The 21,941-nt window shown below is 44.9% G+C and overlaps 1 protein-coding gene across 8 annotated transcripts in view; it reads left to right on the forward strand.

Moving 5' to 3' along the window:
* The window catches only part of LOC121176846 (nuclear factor 1 B-type-like), a 70,911-nt gene that overhangs the window by 30,122 nt on the left and 18,848 nt on the right, over positions 1 to 21,941 (forward strand). For all 8 annotated transcript variants that reach the window (XM_041030940.1, XM_041030946.1, XM_041030941.1 and 5 more), the window contains exons 3-6: positions 13,648 to 13,704; positions 15,623 to 15,691; positions 19,145 to 19,265; positions 19,508 to 19,629. In XM_041030940.1, the coding sequence (XP_040886874.1) occupies positions 13,648 to 13,704; positions 15,623 to 15,691; positions 19,145 to 19,265; positions 19,508 to 19,629 (369 nt within the window). The remainder of the gene's footprint in view (positions 1 to 13,647; positions 13,705 to 15,622; positions 15,692 to 19,144; positions 19,266 to 19,507; positions 19,630 to 21,941) is intronic.

Here is a 21,941-nt window from a genome sequence, read left to right on the forward strand (position 1 = left end):
GTGCTTGGACCGCCCCACTAAACCCCTCGACCCCCCACCCCCCTCCCTCCTCACCATACATACAGCTTTTTTTTCCTCCCCTCCTCCTAAAGAGGACTCCCTGTAGGCCTCGCCTTTCACAGCGCCTGCAAAGGAAATACATTATGTGTAAAAAGAATTCCATATGGTGTCATATGATCTGTGTAATTCTCTCTCAATTGATAAAAAAAAGTCACCTTGTAAGCACAATTCTGTCCTTTGTTAATGGTGCTGTACTCTCAGTACTGTATGTACTGTCCTGTAACATTTGATTAACTTTTTTCCAGTCACAAACAAGTTCTTCTACAGTCATGATTCTTTACACTGCAGATCATATTTAGAGTTTTTGCTTAAGTGCTTACACTTGACACTGATATAATTTAATTAAAAATGCTCGCTGAGAAAAAGCAGTTCAACCAGCTCAACGGGCAGAGGTTGATAAAAACTTCTCACCTCCTTCTTCCTTGATAAATACCTGGAATTCAGTTGTAGACAGTTTTCTGGAGGTGTGGCTGACTTCAGCTGTTGTAGTTTACAGTGAGGCCTCCTGCTTTGGCTGAGGGGGGAGAGTCTGTGGCAGTCCTACGGGTAGGCTGTTCCAGGTAAGCCCTGCCAAGTTCAAGTGGCTTGGACCAAGCCCCGCACCGCAAATGGGGAAGTGTTTCTGCAGGTCTGCCAACCTTGCGAGGGCTGTAACTGCACCAGGCCAGTTGTGCTGTCAGTGTTAGCAAAGAGACATGGTTTTCTACATGCACATTCAGGCACACATTAAGAGAAAAAAAACCTTAGGAAAGGGGAGATGTATATATGTAGATGCTTGCCAGGAAGGGGATTATAGAGTCTGCTGCAGTGGTGGCCCTTTGATATCTTTCCAGTTCCCATGATGCAACTCTGTGACTAGTATCAGGAGATTATGTATTTATGGCCTTTGTACAGATTCCACGCCAAATTCAGAGCAGCTATAGTAATGTGAAACAACTGAAATCCTTCTCTGTGCTCACGTTTTATTTACGTGAGCACAGAGGACTGGTTAGCTCAGGAGTTTGGAAGATGTCAGACAATGTAAAAGCACTTGGAGGCAAATATACAGCATAATGTAACGTCATATTTCTGTTAAGGTTTGACTGCCTGGGAGGGTTATGTTTGCATTTCACAGAATCAAGTCCCAGTCAAATGCAAACATAACCTGCTTCTTCTATAGTCTGTTGCTCGTAGCACAGAGGCGACCCTGCCAGAAATATTAAACAGAAACAGTGCAGCCTTGATTGCCATGCTTGCCTTCCTGAGCTGAACCAGGCAGAACAGGAATTATCTCTCCTCATCCCCCTGCAGCATTTACCCTCACCCAGTTTTCCCTCCCACCCACCCGTGATCTCTGTGAACGAACTTGTTTTCACTTTATCTCAGATAAAGTGAAAACAACACGCGTGAACGAGTGGAAAGCAAAGGGTTGTGGGAGCTGGCTGTGAGGCGGGTGTAAAGGCCCCTGTGGTGTGGCCCTGAGTGGACAAATCCTAGCAGGCTGAGGAAGTGGAGGAAGGAGTGCTGGGAGGGTTATATGGGTTGGTGGGAGGAGTGCGAGTGGGTTACAGGGAAAAGCGGGAAAGGGGGAATTCCTGTTCCTGAACTGAAAAGTGATGGAAAAAGTGACTGTAAGATCTTGCTCATGCCGCTCTGTGTCAAAACAGCCGAGTGCTGCCGTCATCTGTGCAAATATTTCAAGAGATTATAGTTTGGGAGCCTCATGGGAAAAGCTGAAGCAGAGCTCTGAGGACAGCCCGACTTAAACGAGCTTTAACAGAAAGCCCTACCTTCTTAACTTTATCAGAGCAAGAATGTAATCGCAAAACCACAATGTTCAAGGTACCTGCACACAAACAGAAACCTGCCAGGTGAGGCCTGATGACACATGCCTTTGTTCTGTGTATCATTCTAGCATTTTGCCAACAAACCAGAAATAATTTTGAAACAAAGGCCCTTTACATTCTCGTCCTAAATAGCGAAGGAGGACCGAGCTTGCCATGCCTGAGGACACAGCATGCGTGCGTGCCTGCTGCACCTACAGTGTGTTCAATGTGACCACAGTTTGCTATGTAAATTTGATTTGCAATATCTCTAATGATATATTCCCAAAACCCTGAGAAGCTACCGATGTAATGTCTTCTAAACACGTGAACCCTCCAGCTGCCTCTCTGGATGCCATGCTTCGCTATAACATTGTTTATGACTCTCAAACAACAGAATCTGAAATTAATTTAGCGCCTCTCCTCTTCCCACTGTAAACTGGTGCTGTGCAGCCAAACCACATGTTGTTATTGCTGCAGTGGCAGAGGGGGCTGCCCCAGCAGGCCTTAGTAGCACAGAACAGATTTGCTCTCTGTTTTTTTGCCAGGAATGTGGAATAGAGTTCTCTGTCTCCCTCTCTCTGGCTGTGAATATCTCGCTTAGCATGCCCTTAAGTATGATTTATAAATCATACGCTTGTGGTGTAACAGAGGGAATACTCTGTTAACCCTGAGAGATTAGATTTGCATTTTGATCTCCTGTAAGACCAAAATGTTTTGTCATGATTATATGGTGCTTTATTGTGGTAAGTGACGGTCTGTTGACTGTATTGAGTCTCTGGATGTTTGTGTTTAAATTGTGCTTCTGGGACCTACAACCACAAAGAGCAAAGATGGCTTGCACCTTCGCTGCTGTCGGCTGGATATCTCCAGACAGTTGGAGGGTCCATGAGGAGCGGAGGAGCTCCACTGTCGCTGGATGACTGCCAACGCTCTGACCTTGTGGCGGGCACAGCCGCTGTCACTTCCTCTTGAGTTATGTGAGAACCTGTTTTATGATGCTGTTTTTTTTTTTAAAAACCATGGCTCTGCATTTGACTATGGCTCACCAAATGAGCACTTACCTGGTGCAATGATTCATCGAGAACCACCAACACGTTTCTTTATAAGAGTAGTGGTTTTAGCTAAATTACTCCTATAATTTCCCTCGTTGCCCTAAAAGCTTCTCTCCCTGGTCTTGTGCCAGTGGAGTCACCCAAACCCCACTCCCTCAAGAAACCCTCTTGGCCCCGAGCCTTGATCCCCACGGATGCTTTGATTCAGGCCAGCTCTGACTGGGGGCCTCCGAAAGCCCCGTCTCCAGGCTCATTAACAGGAAAGGAGGGGTTTTACTGGCCATGCGGCAGGCAGCCGGCTTTTAAACCACCAACAAGCTCCTCTCCGACATCTGAACAACTTACACCCTAAAGAGTTAAAACATCTTTCCGTCATTACTGCATTATTGGGAGTGGGGAGATCAGAAAAGTGTGGTCATTATTAGAACTAAGGCTCTGCCAGAAGGTACCGTCCTTACCCATGAGGTACACACGTAATATCTAATCCACATGTAGGACTGGGTAACAGTACTAGGGCCAATACAATAGCTGAGTTTCAGAAATAGAATTTCAATTTTCAGACAATAAGCAAACAAGATTACAAATCTAACCAGGGATTCAGTGCCAGCTTTTGGTACTTGACAGGTTTCAGTGCTCTGCTATGGACAGATTATGGTCTGTATCACTAAAAGATGTAGGTTTGATACCCAGCCCTATCCCCATGATGCATGTCTGAATAACAAATCAGGGAAAATGATGATGCCGCAGCACAGTAGCCTGGATAGTAAAGAAGAAAGCTACAAGACTGTGTTCTCCTGCACCTGCTGCTTCATTCCCTACTGGAGTTGTAATGGCAAAAATAAACTGGCTCGACATCTGTTGGCAATGTCAGTAGTCTGTTTTTATGCTTGTAATGACACATTAAACTCTGTGGTTGATTCTCCCCCCTTCTCCACCCTATGTCCCGTTCCAGGGGAGCAGTGCCAGCAAAATCGTCTGAATGAGTGCACGCTTTGTTTTCTTTGTCTGTTTTGGGCCAAGATTTGGTCTTAGATGTGGTGGCATTCTATGATCGGATAATTCCTTCCACGTCCCCAGTTTAAGGTGTGTGTGTGCGTGTGTGTTTGTGTGCGTTTTACCACTGCTCGCTTGGCAGAGCTCAGGGAGTGCAAACAGTGGCAATGGGTGGCAGGGATCCTCGGTGGCCTCTCGCCCAGCTGGAGGAGAGCCATTTTGCCCTGTGAGGGAGCACCCAGTCACCCTGGCTTGGCCTGCTGCTCTCAGCCAGTGGGAACTCCTCTTGGCTGAGGCCTGACGCCGTCGTAAGCGCTGACAATCACTGACACATCACTGGCAGAGGACTCACAGACACAACATTACACAGGCCTGAGTCAAAATGAAGTGGCTTTGCTTCTGAAACTGTAATACGGAAAGAAAAAGGAATAAAAGTTCATTTCATATGCAAATACTGCAACAGAAATATTTGACATCATAAAATAAATTGAGCTTGTCTTTATGCTCATTCTTTTATTTTCATATTTCCCCAAATTTTTTAATTATTTTCACATAGATCACTTCTAAATTTTAGTTTTACAGATTTACAAACTGATTTTGAGTCTTTCAGTGCGCAGAGCTGAGTTTTGAGTTTGAGTCTGGAGTTTGTCGTCGAATGCACGTGAATTTTTGCTTCGGGGTTAAGGCTGTCAGGGTATAAGCGCGGCTGGCATGAGATAAAGATGTAGGTACCACTGCAGTTGCTAACTGTGCTCCCTTATCAGTGCAGACCAGAGCACCATCAAATACATTAATAAAACAACATGTTGTGAACTGGTTCAGACACGCACTCGGCCAGCTGCAAGTCAGAAATCTGGGAGCTTATTTCAGATGATTTTCAGAAAAGCATTTTTGAAAACATTGCAATATTTCTTAACTGGATATGTGTGTGTGTGTGTGTGTGTGTGTGTGTGTGTGTGTGTGTGTGTGTGTGTGTCTGTGTCTGTGTGTCTGTGTGTGTGTAAGTTGAAAGGAAATTGGTGGCTAAAAGCAGCTTAGCCTTGCTAGTATCACAACCAGGCTGTCCCTGAACTATGATCTGTGGGCCAACTTGTCTCTCTTGGGAGAGTGGGGAATTTCCCAGACCCCCTAAACACCCCCAACATCTCTCATTCCCACTGCCCCCCCCCTCCCGCCGGACCAGTCGAGACGTGCAGGTTTGAACCCTCTCTCTGTGTTTCTGGCCTCCCATGCCCATTGCCACTCAAGCAGCAGGGGTCCGGTGCATTTGTCTCATAATTATCCGACTGGATAGGGGGGTTCTGAAGATGAAAGAGGCGAATCACAGAGCTCCTCTGTCAAAGGTCTGTCTGCCTGACTGGGGGGTTTTGGATCTATCTCTCTTGTCCCCTCTCTTTCGCGGCATCTACCGCCCACCCCACCACCTCTACTCCATCACACACACACACACACACATAGTCTTACTTTTCCTCAAGAGCTGCCTCCACAGAGCATAATCGCCGACAGTGAACGCTCGTGCACAGTCCCCCCCCCCCCCACCACCAGCCACCCCGCTGATTCATTCACAAGTACAAAACTGCAGAAATACCCCCCACTCTCACATCCTGAAAGACTTCAGACTCTCTCTTTTTTTTTCTCCCCCTCACATGCTCCGCCCACCAACCCATCGGCTAGCCGCCCACCTCACCCACCTGCCCCCCCCTTCATCCGCCTCCTCTTTTCTCCTCTCTACCCTCCCCACCACCACCTTTCTCCTTCTTCTCCTCTTAACTACTGGCTAGGAGTTAATGGACTGTTTTGGCTAGTCTCCAGACGGTGAGTGTCACCTCATTAGCCTATAGCGGCTCGGTCCCAGACTGCTCCTTGTGTGTGTGTGTGTGTGTGTGTGTGTAGGAGGAGGAGGACTATAACGACGGAATGTCATTGGTTTGTCTCCCCCCAACCCACCCACCACACACCCCTTACCCTCTCCTCCGTCTCCCCTTCCCACCACTACAATGAATGAGAAAACACGCATGCATAATGAAATCTATAGTCTCGTCCTCACTCCACCCTCCCTTCCCTCCTTCCTCCATAGCCGTGCATTAAAAAAAACGCTCCTGCTTGGAAGTTTGCCACCCTGGAAAAAAAAAAAGCAGTGTCTTCAAACCAGAGAGATGTGGCCAACCTTCCACCCTCGTATGGACCTATTCTTTTTTACCCCGGCTCGCCGAATGGCAGGGTGGCAACAGCGGGCGAATGTAAATGCCACCCGGCCCTGCCAGTCAATTACGCCACAACAAAGCTAATTGTTTGTTTGGTGCATACCAGAAAGATGCCGAGGTTGGCCATTGATGGGCCCATTGTTTCAACGCAGATGCAGCTCTTTTTTCTCACAGGCCAGACTTGACGCTGATTAAACTTGTGACTGATGAGACCACACTTTTTGGAAAATCAGCTAAGCCATGTGGTTGTTGTAAGTGTGAACAATTTTAGGGCTTCATCTAAGAATTATTGTCATTATCAGTGAATCTGTTGATCCATTTTTCTCATTAATCATTTAATTGTTCAGTCTATAAAATGCAAAAAAAGTGAAAATTGCTCATCACAGCGAAGCCCTCAGATTGTTTCCAAAGATGTGCAGTTTACAATGGAAAAAAAAATGGGAGAAGTTTCCAATCCTCACATTGGACAAGCTGAAACCAGCAAACGTTTCCAACGATAATCATACAGATATATATCTTAACACTAACGCTTAATGCAGTGGATGGTGCCAGGTGTCACTGAGGAGATACAAACTTTGGGCAGAAAGCTGAGACAAAAGTGACAGGAGCAGAAAGAATGAAAAGGGATACAGTAAAAAGAAAAGAAAAAGGGAATGTAGTAAAAAAAGCAAAAAGGAAAGGCCACATTGTGAGAAAAGGACAAACAGAGAGTGGGAGGAGGTGGAAACATTAAGGGAGGGGGGGTGCAGTGTGCTGACTGGAGGCCAGCCTGGTCATTTTTCATGGGACAGATGAGCCACTGTGTCGTGTTGTGCAGTTTGTCTGCAGCTCGGTCGCTGACTGCATCGCACATGTACAGCACAGATCAGCTCGCCGCGGGACGCTGGGTGTGTGCCCCTGTTTGTCCGCGAATGTATGTCAGTGTGTGTGCATTCAGTGTGCGCACATGTAGCACAACTACACGAATGCCGTTTAGTGTTTTTAGCTGTCGTGCTTGTACGCACGGTATATGCATATGATGTACGCGTCTGTGTCGAGGTGCGTAAACTTTATTTCCCAAATTAAAAGGTGGGGAAGTTGAATTTAGATGGCTTAACCCTCATCTGCATCTTTGGTTTTGTGGTTGTGTATCCTTTTGTGCTTGCCAGGTTCTTCCTTCTCCTCTCCCGGGCCGGTGTGGCTAATGATCCGTCAGGCCATTCAGTCCCTTGTTCAAGGCCCACTCGCCACTGAATGCGCACCCTCCCCGTCCACACTGTTTGGTGACCTCAATGAGGAGCCTGTTGTCCTCCCGGCTCGGTTAAAATGCTTTCCTCTTTTCACTGCCGTGAGAGTTTACGGAGGAGAAGGCACAGAGACTCGGCGCAGAGAAAGAGGGCCCGCTCTTCACCGGCATTAGTATGCGCTGATTAGAAACAAACACACACTGATGATGCATGCACGCGCTCCCATACACATCGAGGTGGCGGCAGTCATGTGTGTGTTCGGATGCACACCCACACAGGGAGATACAAGTGAGCTGGGTCACACACAGTCAACCGCACACACACACACACACACACACCACACATACACACGCACTGTATGGCCTGTCATTGTTCTTGTCTGGGCTGGGATCCCACTTGATTCCATAAGTCTCAAAACCCTGACAGTCCTACTGTGTGTGTGTGTGTGTGTGTGTGTCTGTGTGTCTGTGTGTGTCTCCCCTCCTGCTCTATTGAACAAGTCTGTCTTGGAGAAAAGAAGCAAAATGTCATTGTTCTCACAGACGTTTCAACTTTGCCCCTCTCACTTTCTCCCTGCCTTTCTCTCTTTTTCGTCTGAGTGTGTCTGTGTGTCTGTGTGTGCTTGTGTGCGTGTAACTCATCCTACTGTACCTGCATTCCCCGTCAGTGGCAGTCATTTGATAGGGTAGCTATCCGGATTACCAGGTGCTCCTTTAAGCCAATAAGAAATACTTGCCTTGTTCCAATTATGAGATAATCATTACAGTGTCACACAGTGTATGGGCACGGCTGGTGGAACATAGTCATACTTTGTCAAAAGGAACACAATACTATCCATTTCTGTCTGTGCAGAGGTTTCACCCATAACATAGCCAACAATGCTCGGTACTCACAAAGTGTTGAAGTTCACCACCCAGCTCTACTAAATACAGACACTTCAACCAAGAAGTTACTTTGCGTTTCTATTTCTGCTTTACTGCTTAGTCAAAGCTCATCCTCCCTGTGAGACAATGCCACCCCCAAGATGGCGTCCCATTTGGCTGCGGCGTTTGTCTTCTCTTTACCCTCAGCATCACCATCGCTCTCCTGTCGGCCAGGTCAGGTGCCAGCCCTTTGCAGAATACCATGCATGAGTCTAGGTTGGGGGTGGTGGGGGTGAGGGCTGAGATGCCAGCATTTGGTGTGTGTGTGCGAAAGTGTGTGTGCGGGGAGGGGTCGGCAGTGGGGGGCATCGCCAGTTGGCAGGCTGGCACACAATGGCTGGCACGATAAGATCCTCCCTCTTCTGTGGGCAGATTTCCTCGCCCATATCTTTTGTTTGGCTTGTTTGGGTTGCGGCTCATCCTGATAAAGGCCACTTTGTTTAGACAACAAAGCGTGAGGAAGGGAGAGGAGAGAGAGATAGAGAGACAAAGAGGTAGAAAGAGAGAGAGTGTGGGGCGGGGGGGCATTAAAAAGGCGGCGGGGAGGGGGCAACACAGATGGAAACATTAAAAGAAAGAAAAGGTGTTAAAAAAGAAGATATGGGGAAAAAAATCAGTAAAATCCAAAAAAGATAGAGTGTGCACTGTTCACTGGATAAGACGATATCGTCACAGATACACACTGAATAGTAGATATGCACACAGGCAGGTATGAAAAGATACAATAGAGGACGGATACTGTTGCAGGCACAGGGACAGCGATAGACAGATAGTGAGGAGAAGAAAAGAGAGATTTGGAGAAGAGAGCAGGTTCTGTCGGCTGCTGGAAGCCAGCCCGAGTAGTGTGAGGTCATCGACAAAGCTGTGAATGATAGAAACCAGGAGCAGGGGAGGACACGGGACAAAGTACACACACACACACATTACATACCAGCACATGTACAGTCATTTATGCATACTGTCAAGACTTGCATGACCCTGTGCTGCACACACACACACACACACACACACACACACACACACACACACACACACACACACACACACACACACATACACACACACACACTCATATTTCAGCTTTGCATTTCCAACGAAGGACAAACTGGAGGCTCCTGCAGCGGAACAGGAAAGAAAAGCAGGAGGACACTGAGCAGAAAGTCTGCTCGGCCACATCAAATATTTACTCAGGAGCAGCTGTATTGTCGAAACATTACGCATCGGAGCTGCTCGGTAATTAGGTCGATATTTTCTGCCCCTCTCCCTCTCTCTGTTTCCCTACTTCTCTGGGAGTCCACCCCTCTCCACCTCTCCTCCACACTCCCCTCCCCTCGCCTCCCCAGGCTGCTGAAATGCGTCTTGGCTCGGGACCCATGCCTCTGGCAGCCAGAGTGCTATACATGTGCACAGAACCCCGCTCGGCATAAAATGGCTGCCAGACAGGCTTCTCCTCCTGAAATGTCGACAGCGGTATGCATCTGCAGGGTGTGCGTGTCGTGCGTGCGCACTGTTTTTTTGTGGAGGATATCTGTACGTGTCTGCAAGTGTTTGCGGGCTAGGAACGTGTACCGCCGCTGTCAAAAAAAAAAAAGGAGAAAGTTCCCCAAACTATGTGGCTAATTTAATCCACAGTGTGTGTGTATGTGTATGTGTGTTCTGCAATTTAGTGGGAACAGAATGGGTATCATGCCAAAAAAGGAGTGGGTGGGTTAGGGAGAGTGTGTGTGAGTGTTTAAGTGATTATAAAATCCAGGCGAGTAACACACTTGGGCGTGGAGACACCTCACATGCACTGAGAAACTTTCTTGCCGAGCCAGATTTCTGTTGCCATTACCCCTAATTGCCCTAATCGTTACAGTGGTATGATAAGTATCCCACCGGACAAGAAGGTGTAAGAACTTGTGGACACATCCAAAATACCCACAAGCCCCCTCTGCTACTTCTTTTTTTTTGCTGAGTAACAGCAGATAATCTGATTCATACGTGGTACAGTTTTTTCTCTTCCTTCATGAACCGGTTTGTTTATTTAAACAAGTGGCAGGGACGGTGGGTGCCAAGAAATGTTGTTTTTGGAAAAGGGCCGTGTGTGTACGTGCATGTTTATGTGTGTGTGTGTGTGTGTTAGAGAGAGAGAGTGTGTGTGTGGTGTCTGGCTCTGTGATCGAGCCCTGCCAAGCTTCCAGGGCAAAGCCCAGCCTCCTCGACCGCAACTGTTTATTTACAGGTTACACTACTGTTTATTTGAAGACTATCAGATTGGCCAGGCCTGTGCACAGGACACCTTTTAGATACAGATACCAGGACTCAGGCTGCTCGTATCCCACTTTACTTTATTTCAGCCACTTTCTGAGCTACCCTTTTTAAATTGAATTCACTTTTCTGTGCTCTAAATTCCAGCTTTTTGTTTTCCACAATTATCTTTTTTTTTTTTACCTCTAATTAATTTTAAAATTATATTTTATTTGAATGCCTGTTGAGTTACAAAACAGACCAGAAATAAAATCTTTAATAGATGAAAAGAGCAAACTCACAGCCTGACAAATGTGCAAGCACCGTAATTTAAAAAAAAAACACACACACTGTAAGAAGAAGAAGGATGAAGCAGCAGCCCCTCTCAGGTCAAAGGTAAAATGTAATGCAATAGGGGAGGTGTTTCCAGGTCCGGCGCAGGCCTAGCAGATGCGCCATATGCTTGCATCCCACCTTGAGTCATCCAGGTGGTCTCTCCTGGTGCTACAGTGGGGCCTCATGCTGGAAGATGCTTCCTGGGATCTCTAATTGCCACGACCATCTGCTCTTTTTGTCATGGTTGCCTGTTCAGCCGGCGCAGAAGAATAAGAAGAAAAAAAAAAAAAACACAAAACAAAAACTCTGATCTAATCTAAACGACCCGGTGCACCTCTCCCACCTCCACCTCCTTCGCTCTTTTTCTCCCGTCACCACCTTTCCAGCGTCTACCTCCTCTTGCGCTCCTTTTCTCCCCCCCCTATTTCTTTCCCTCTCGCAGTTCTTGGGAGGCGAGCTTGGAGTTGGCACTCATAACTAGACTGATGGATGACTCTGAAAGTGGCATGGGGGGGCGGGAGAAGACAAGGAGACAAGGCCACTGAGCTCCCTGCAATCACTTTATGGACATGTGCTGTGCCAAATCCACACAAACCTCTGCTTACCCACAAAAGCTGCTTTACAGACTGTGTGTGTGTGTGTGTGTGTGTGTAAGGGGCAACTCAAGGGACTTGCTGCTTATTGGTGCAAAGCAAAGGAAACTTCTGTTTTGCTGAGGCCAGACAATGACGTGAACATGTTCAAGAGTGTGCAGCATGCAATGTAATACAGATGTTAGTATTGAAGTGATTAACGGAAACGCAATTGTCAATTCGTTCTTATCGCTTTTATAGTTTTTTTGACTCGTGACGGATGGTTTTGGATTGTGTGAGATCGCTGTTGTTAATATGAAGTGATGTAACATCGACATGTTTATGTTTTTACTTTTCTTGGTGAGACCAAAGACAGTTTTCCTGCCTCAGCGGAACAATAAAGTCTGTTCTATTTTATTTTGATAATTGATCGTCCTTTTAAGAGATTTAGCAAGGACAAACGTCAATCATTTTCATCCTCCGGCTTCTAAAATTTGACTGCTGCTTTTCTCTCTGTCGCTGCTGTTTTCTATCATTGTGAAACAGAACATGTTTTGGGTTTTGGTCTGTTGATAAGACAAAATAAGCAATCCGAAGACATCACTTTGGGCTCTGGGAAACTGAGATGGGCAATTTGCAGATTAAGAGACAGACAGAAATAACAGTCCTCACACTGTTTTGTGTGTACAAATGAGAGATTTAACAGAGATCCTGTAAAACCTGCAGGACTACCCCATGACATAAGCCAGGTTTATGTTTTTACTTTACTAGGATGCAGAACTACTCTATGTTGTGGGACTATAACTTGTACATTTCTCGTGCGTTTTTAGGACTAAGCACTTTGAAAAGAGGGGATTTTTTTTTCTTCTTAACGTATGGTCCTGTTCCCTCCCTACTTTGTCATTGTTGAGCTTCAGCCAAGAACATTCTGTTTTTGCAGCGCTGTTTAATAGTCAAATTTAGGAGAGGGGGAACAAGAGTGAGAGGGAGAGAGACACAGAGGGAGAACAAGAAAGGGATAAATCTTTCAACTTTTTTTCTTCTTTCTCTTCCACCCCCCTCTTTTTCCTTCTCTCCGTTGCCTCTGTAACACAGCTCATGAGAGCCGTGGCAGGAAAAGGGGTGTTGTTGCAAGGCGAGGGTATCTGAGTTCACTGTTTCTAGCTTCTTGTCTCGGCTCTCTTGTGTTAAAGCCGTAGATGATAATCTCCCTGCTGGTTCTTATTGAGCTCTCTCTGCTCAGGACATGTGTAGGCTCAGGCCAGTTTAAAACATTATGGGGGTGCAGTCAGACACTTCTGTTCAGTTCAGCAGTTCAGTGCCGCCCCTGCTACAGGTTGAGCCAGTTGTTTATATTTTTAAGCTTTTCACAAAAACACCGTTGCTCTACGCACAGATTGAAATGTGACATCTTTAATTTAGATGTTACACAACTCGTGTTGCATGTTGTAAAAGGAAAAAGGCCCCGGTGCCTGTCAGCGATCAACCAGAGCAGGAGAGTTGCTCAGGAATGATAGACTCCCCTCCCAGGGAGGCTGCGAGGTAAAAGACGTCAGTCCGGGCCATCTCATACCAAAGCCTGTGCACCGTAGCCGGTGGAAAGAATTCCACTCATGTTTCCTTGTATTTTCCCGCCCCTCCTGTCCTCTCGCTCGTACCTTGCACAGCAGGACTGAACACATTCTGTACCCCCCCACCAACACACCCTCAGCCCCTTTGAAAAATTACCCAAAGGTCTGCTGGTAAAAACTTTTAGGCTATCCTGTGTCAGACTCAGAGCTTTTTCTTCAGTTTGCCATGCCATTAATGGTAATGCTGTTCAAACAAAAGCGTCTTGTTTAATGTACAGTCGGTATGCTCTCCTTGACTGGTAGGTACGGAAAAACATTTAGGCACCCAGGAAGGAAGGATCTGAGTCCTGAATTGCACTTTGTCCTCTTGAGTGTGTGTTAATAGAAGTTGTTTCTTTATTTTAAGATAACAGGAGGAGACTGCGGTAGGCAAACAAGGAATGAGATTAAATAAATTCTAATAAATAAAATGAAAGTTCTGATTTACTTATTTTTTATGATAAGTTACAGTAAACAATGTTTTCATCCAGCCAAGAGGTTATCTTTGCTGGAAATAATCAATGCTGACAAGAAAACCGTGTTTCAGTTGGAAGGTATGTTGTTGTCCTCGTGCTGTACTAACCTCCCCCCTCCTCTCTCTCTCTCTCTCTCTCTCTCTCTCTCTCTGTGTTTGCAGACTCACAGCAGTCAGGAAGTCCCAGTAACAATGAGCCAGGCAAGAACCCTCTTCCAGGTATGTACAGTACCAGTCATCCTCCCTCCTCCCTCCTGTCATCGCTCTATTGTTCCTCTGCAGCTCGCCCACTGTACAGCAACCTATGTACATCATAACTTACCCAGTTTAAATAGTGCTGATGTGCTGTGAACTCAGTGACTTGCAAAATAGCAAAGCTATTACTGTAAAAAAAAAACAAAAAAAAAACAAGCTGCAGCCTAGTTGCAAACCATGTGGTCTACTGTCAAGTGTGCAAAAACACTGAAACAACAAAAACATGGGATGTTCAGCTGCATAAACTGCACATAAAGGGATCATCCATACAAACTACATCAGCTAAACTGTAGGACATTTAGTGTAAAAGGTAAATAATTTAAATTATTATTCAACTTCTCTATGACATACACTCACTGAGGCCATAGTTTTTAATTTGCCATGGACTGAGGAGGAATAAAATTTGATTGAATCATTAAGTTTGAATTGTCGTCATCCCAGTGGCAGCATCAAACACAGAGTAAAATGTTATAGCAGATTGCAACTTTGGCTTGAAGTGGAGTGCATCAAGGTGAGCCAGCAAAGCCGAGCTGTAGAGAATATTCTTTGACAGCGCTGTTGTTTCCCTGGACTGACCTGCACCGTGTCGTCACAGTGTTGGTATGAAAATAGTTTGAGAAGTATAATTAGTTTTCTACCTCAAGAGCAGGTTCTGCTGAAGCGGGTGCCAAGGAAAACAAGCTAGCGAGCCAATGACTCAGGCCTGGGAGGCCTTCGGCTGTGGCACGGTTCCCCGCAAAAGCCGTTGGCTCAGTGGAAGCATTAGTCTTTGTAGGTGCCAGTCAAGCTGCCTATCTTTCTGGCACGGCCCGACTGCCCTGGGCATCGCATCAAAGCAGAGCCGGAGTCATTTGGGTGTCAATAACTTGTCTGGCTGTTTTACTTGACTGACAGCCTCTGATTAGTGTCGCTGGGTCCGGTGCAAGTCATACAAAAAGCAGCAACCGCTTCAATACCGCAAGAAATATACATTATAATTATCATTTGTTTGGGATAAAAATAGTTTTCTGAAAACAGGAGAAAAAAAAAATCTGGCTGTGCTGAAACAACTTCATCTTTCTTCCAAAGAAGTTCATGAGTCCAAGGGAGTTTTAAAACAGTTTATTTTAATTGGAAAGAGTGAAGCAATCCCACATTTTCAAAAATAATCTTTAATATCAGTACTACAGTTAATGTCTCTTTAAGGTGGATATTTCTCGCTGTGATACTGTATCTTAGCCTACCAGTGTCAGTATTGACGGTTATTATGTTTTACTTGTATATTTGATGAACTAAGCAGCGCCTGTGGTTCGGCACAGGCTCATTGTGCTGTGAGTTTGAGTCAGACTCACAATCTGCGTGCCACCGTGTCCTCCTCACACACACCTGTCGTGTCGCTCTTTTACTGTACAGCACAGAGTGAATAATCATAATGTGCTCATTTTCAAGTCAACAGTCCACAGAAAAGAAAATCGTGAAATAAGAAAGATCAAATAAAGCTTTTGTTCTGCATCTAATGTCGGCTAAATTTAAAATGTAATAAAAAAATGAAAGTTAAACATAAAAATGAAGTGCAGTAAAATAAAAGACAGATTGAAGGAGCATCTGAAAAGAAGTCATTAGGATTCTGTTAATGGGTTTCAGACTGAAACGTTTTACTAGGTTAATTCTTTACTGACTTTGTCCTTAGCATGCACAAACACATTTAGTAATAGAAAATGAACAAAAAAGATCCATCCATGTCCAATCAGTATTTTGGAGAATATTCTGTAGGCAATAAATCCAACTGATTTTATTCTACACACTTAAATTGTGCATGCAGTAAATTACAAACATTTCATATTTGTTTGACTAATGATTATGTTCATGATTACTGCATTTCTTTATGTCCCTGTGTCTACAGTCTACTTGGAAGACAGCTTCATCAAATCAGGAGTCTTCAGTGTTGCAGAACTGGTGCGAGTGTCCAGAAGTAAGTACACAGATGTCATATTCTTATTTATTTGCACTTGTAAACACGGCGCACACCCACACTGGTGTTTTCAATTGTCCTTTCAGTTATCACTGATTAGCCTTGAGTTTACACTGAAGCAGGGCGGAGCTATGCTGTGAATCACATGAGGACACCAAAGTCCATGCACTTAGAAAACTGTTCAAAGTTTAAGTTCCCCTAACCCAGTGGTTCTTAAACTAATAAGCGCTGTCAGCACAACAGCATCAGCAAACTTGTGTTTGTTTATTTTACTTACATTAGATCATATTCATTCAACTTGGTTTCACTCCCCTGCAGTGGCTATGCCCCCCCTTGGGGGCCCACCCCCCACTTTGAGAACCACTGCCCTAATCGAACAGGTGCAACTATAGTACTTATAGACAAGTGTCGCCGCTCTGCAGCCATCTTGGCAACGTCCCAGAGAAGTTATTTTGGGCTGACAAGATCAGGCCTCTGTCTAAAATTCTGTTCTATTCAGGATTCTTTCAGTGGTTTGTCTCTGACTGGTAAGGTCTCTGAGTCTTTACATACCCATGCAGTCATGAGAGGAGGTCTAATCAGGTGACATACCTGAAAACACCTGTGTGGATGTGTAGAGGGCTTGAATCTCTCTTCATGTTTTGCTCAAATGCAGACTGATGTATTTAGGTGTTTCTGAATGAACGCAAACCGATAAAAAGAAAGGTGGATTTACCTTCAGATGTCACAAGAAATTCTGTAACGTGCTGCTTTTCCACAAATCCCAACCTCTGTATATTTACCGACATTACCTGTAGTGCGGTAAATCCAGTTTAGCCAGTCTGTTTTGTAATAAGAGTGTACCTGAAAGACATGCAGCCGTCTGCATGAACCGGTGTATATCTGTTTACATGTCTGTCCTCTGCAAAGCCGTTGAATGTTGTTATTCCAGGAGTCCTCTTCTGTCTGATAGCTGGGGGCACCATGATGCATCATTTACCTGTACTGCCTCTTAACTGAGGCTGTAACTTGGAAACATGTCTGCACAAAAAAATTCCAGTCACCCCCAACAACCCGTGTTTAAAAGAAACGTGTCTGTGTGTTGTTGCTGTTGTTTTTTATTTGGTGTTCACTGCAGCAGGCTTGAAAACTTTAGTTCAGCTTAGAACTGCAAACACTAGTCAGTTTAATGATTCGTTGAATGGTGGAAAATTAATTGACAACTATTCTGTTAATTGATTAATTGATTCAGTCATTTTTCACACATATCTATCTGTTCTCAACTTCTCAAGTGTGAGAATTTCCTGCCTCCTTTGTCATATACGTCAGTAAATTGAAAAACTTTGGGTTTTTGACTGTTGGTCAGACAAAACAAGCAAATTAAGGCGTCACCTAAGGCAGAATAATAATGTGAATAGGTAATTCACATTACCCTTTTATTTATTTCTAAAATAAGTATTGAACATTGTACACCTGATGCTTGTACAGAAGTTTTTACAGTTGCAATCCTCCCTAAACTGTCAAAAAAATCTCACCTTTATTTGGATTCACAGGGATCCTAATAGATTGGGAACCACAAATATTGTTTAATGCTGACCTTAGTTTCTGTTTATCGACACTATGAGAGTGTTTCATATTTAGGAGCATGAACCAGGTTGTCTTAACCTCCTCGTACGTCGTGCTCTGAAAGCAGAACCCACTCGTTTCACTGCTCAGAGACTGAATATCCTTTGAAAGACTGTGTTTTTGTTTAGTGTTTAATTTGCCCCCTGACCAGATGGCCGCTGCGCCGGCGTGCTTGCTCTCATGTGACCAAGCGCGGTTTCACTAAAGCCGACTGAAGTCAAGCTGGAATTTTAAAAAGGTCGACGGACGCACAGGAATTGTCACTCACTCAGCCGGTCACTCCCTGGGAAGATATCTAAGCAGCCGCTCATCCGTCATCGCGCTCCTCTCCCAACTCTCCAGGCTCTTGAGACATTCTTTGAAGTCCATCAAAGGGAGCTGTGGAGTTCAAGGCTGACTCGCAATGCAGCATTTCGGCGAGGACACTCATTAATGCAACAGGAGCCTCGACTGCAAGTGTAAAAATATTTTGTCAACAGAAACAGTGCGCGTGCACTGGCAAATGAAACTGATCTTGGGCTTGATTTAAATTTGTTAAGACTGTATTTTTCTTTAATCTGCTCATACAGTGAGATTAGGTGCACCGTGTAGACTGTTTTTTTGTTTTTTTTGCTGCATCATTGTTTCATTCACTGTGTTTTTTAGCTTAAAAGTCAAAGCCCAGATTATTAAATTAGATGATTGGCAGGGTGGCCAAGTGGCATCGCAAATATTTTGCCGAGCCAAGAAGAGAGAAAGAGAGAAACCAGCAGAGAGAGATGGTTGGGGGTATCCTCAGCCATGAATGAAAAAGCAAAACAATGGTCTTGTATTCAGCGTCCTCGGGCCGGATGCATTCCTCCACAGACAGCTTGGTATGGGTAGCAGCGGGTAGGGGCCTTTGCCAGGGCTACAGTGGGCTGCCAGGGCGGAGGCTGGTGGAGGGATCGTGCCAGTGGTGAACCTCAGACCACAACAGACGGCGCCACACACTCCATCCTCTCATCGACTCCAAACCAACCAACCGCTCGAGCTGCATGCTGCCTCGCGGGCCACACACTGAAGAGAGTGAGACATAGAGGGAAAGAGGGGAGAGAGAGGGGGGAGAGAGAGAGAGAGCGAGGATGGGTGTTGAACTCCTTTTGTTCTGTAAACATTGGCCCGGCCTCTCTTGAAACAATATCCCTCACCTTGACCGCAGTGAGAAAAACAACACCTTTTCCACTGTAAATCACCATGTGAGGAAACTGCTGAGTATTGTACTGGACCACAGAGATGTGAAGAGCGTGTTGGTGATTGTGAATTCAGTCTAAAGTTTACAGAGATTTCCTTGAGGTGATGAGCTCATCTAACCTTTGATGCAACACAAATGATTCCCTTTAGCGACACATGGTTTGCTTTTGGTGTTGGATAACACACTCAGCATTAAATACAAAGTCTTACTGCTGTGTATTCAGTGTATACTCAGTTTGTCTGCTTAGTGCTACAAATGAAAAATGAAATAAATTAAATCAGACTTATTAATAATTATAATAGTAATATACAAAAAAAAAACCTAATGAAAATGTTCTTCCCTGCAGCCACAGCCATGCAAGAAGAAGTTACTTGTTAATCAGTGCTCAGCAGAAATGCCTGTGATGGTCAGACAGTTAACCTGTGAATGGGGAGCTCTTAATTTGATACACGGTGCCTCTAAACGCAAAGCATCAATAATAGTCAGTCAAGCAATTGTGCAATTAATTGCGCGTCTCTAGATGCAAGGTTAGGGAAAGACGGAGCTCAGTCTGACAACACTGCTGACACCGAGCTCCTTCTTTGCAGCGACTGCAGCTTAACTGTCCCTCTTTGTTTCCTCCGTGTCCTCTACAGTGCCCATCACCCACGGTGCGGCGGTAAACTTCTCCATGGCTGACATGCCCAGCCAACCCTACTACCACGACCTGAACTCCAGCGTGGGGCTGCATCGCTCCCTGTCCTCCCCTCCCGGCAGGTCAGTGGAAGTCACAGCATATCCATGATCCCTTTAATATTTATCTGAAGTTGAAATTAAACATTACATGGGATGTTAGCTTCTTTTTTCCAGCGTTATATTTAGCATAAAGACATGAGAGTGGTATGAATCTTCTCATCTATCTCTTGGCAGCAAAATGAGGGAGCAACTATTCCTTTAACTAAACCTTGATATAAAAAATTACTGCCTATGTTAAGTCATGAACTGTTTCTTGTCTGCAGCAAAAGGCCCAAAACTGTCAACATGGACGAGAACATGGACACTAGCCCAACCGGTCCTGACTTCTACTCGTCACCCAGCTCACCGGCCAGCAGTCGGGCAAACTGGCACGATAGAGACGGAGGTGATTTTCCTGTTTTTATTTGCCCACCTTTATTTACCTATGGGAGGTTTGTCAGGCATGGATGCACTTTGTCAGTGACGCCCTGCATGGCTCAGTGTTGAACAAGAGCATGTTGACAGAATTTGGTGGTTAGAGGATAGATTTCCTGTCCTTGTCACATACAAACAGACCGGGTCAAAGTAAACACCTTACATTGTTTTTTTTTACCTGTGGCTGAACTCTCTTCAACTCTGAGCCTTGTCTTAAGCTACTGTATGTCAGTGCCGGCACCCGTTTCACTGCAGATGAACTGCATCTGGTTTTATCTACACGTGAACCTGTTCAACCCTCTTAAAATACATACCATGACAGAGATAGCCCCAGGCATCCCCAGCCATATAAATGTTTAAACCCATTTGAACTGCTGTGTGAATGTAAATCTGCATTATCTCACACCTGTTACTTACACAAAGGAAACACTGGATTCCATAACGCAGAGTGTCTGTTATGAGAACAGAGTGTTCCAGCTTAAATTCACAACTTAGTATCCCTTAAATAAGGACACTGGTTATTTTCACTACGGATAAACTTGATAATACTTCACACAAGCGCAAGTTGTGAGTTTTCAAATGTCATGTATATCATTTTCTTCACACACAGACACCTGAAACACCTTGTGAGTGGCTGCTATAGAAAAATTCCAGTTGCTGAGCTATAATACCTGCAGGGGGAATGTGTCACATGATCTTTCATCAGGAAATGGGGTTTTACATCTTGGCTGAACTTAAAAGAAATTCTCCATCGGTAGAGTTTTGATGATCATGTGCCAGTTGTATTGTACAGGACTAGTTTGAAAGGAATAAACAAATAAAGCTTTCCTATAAAGCTCATATGTTCGGCTTATTAGATTTGGAAAAGAAGGAAAAGGTAGAGATGCATGCTTCCTCGTCATGCTTGTTTCCGCGTGCGAGAGAAAGCGAGCTCCTCATGGGACAGCTTGCATGTCTCATTACGTTGTCTCCTGGTGCAGAGCAGAGCCCATCGCCCTTTTAATTAAGGCCTCACTGTCCCCTGTTTCCGGATCATTCCCACTTTCTGCTGACTTCTTTCCACACTCTGCCGCCCGCAGTGCTTCTGGATTTAACCCACAGAGGTGATAGGAAACCTTTCGTCTGACTGTGACAAGCGAAATGATTGGAAATGTCCCAACTTTTCCACAGCAGGGCATGCTGTGGTTTTTAGCTTTTGTTTGAACTTTGCACACCTCTGTTGATGTATTTCTCTCCAGTCCTCTTTTTCATTTTAATATAATAAGTCGAACGGCTGAGGCAGGAAAACGCCAGATGATACGCAACAGACGCGGCACTAGTGGGATTTAACCACAGCCCAATGTGGGTACATGAAATTTCAGTGTGTCCCATTGCACAAGGCCTGAGTATTGCTCTGCGTAAACTTAGACACTTGGGGCAAGGAGAAAGGGAAAGCAGTGGGTAGGAAACTCTCCAAAGACAGCCATTATTCTGTCAGGAAAGAATAAATGAGAAGTGGGGTGATATTAAACCCATATGAGGCCGCCCAAGTGCCAGGCGGTCATTTCTTGCACATGGTTGTCATTCGACAAAACCTCACCATGTAGTGAAAGACATAGTTTTTCCCTTGTATTTTGCACTGGGAAAGTACTGTACTCTTTAAAAGTTTCTTTTCTTTTTTTTTTGTGGGACGTTTTAATGTTTCGGTACACATTCACCCATTCAGTACGAAATAAATCAGATACCAAAAGACAACTAATCCGATTTCAACGCAAGAATACTTTTGACCTTTTTATTTAAACAATGTAAAGTGTTTAATTTCTGGTAATTAATTGTCCAGCTTTAATTTCCCGAGGCGGTCCAATTGATTCTCTGAGGGATTTAATTAGCAGAGGAGAGGAAAAGCTGAATACCTCCACTGCAGAAAATATTTCCTACTTTTACATGGAGACATTAAGCAGCCATCAATCTTCTCAAAGGTATTTCTCCCTCCGACACAAAAATGAAAGCACTTAAGCCTGTATCCTCTTGCAACCTCAGACTGGGAAATCCCCCTGAATTCCAGCAACCTTTGTCGCTCTCTCCTCTGGAAATGAATGATTCTTCCCGTCTCTCGGATGGATCCTTCCCTGTTCTGGGAAAACACAGGGAAGGACGGTTTAAACTATAGAAATGCCTCGACAACAGGGTTCATATAGCAAATTTTGGGGGGTACAAGATGGATGATTTGAAGGTTATACACCCCAAGAATATGTGACAGACCAGAAAAGCACTTGATGAATGTTCATAGAAGAAGCAGGAGCA

Source organism: Toxotes jaculatrix, chromosome 23 (genome assembly GCF_017976425.1).
Source record: "Toxotes jaculatrix isolate fToxJac2 chromosome 23, fToxJac2.pri, whole genome shotgun sequence".
Lineage (NCBI taxonomy): Eukaryota > Metazoa > Chordata > Actinopteri > Toxotidae > Toxotes > Toxotes jaculatrix.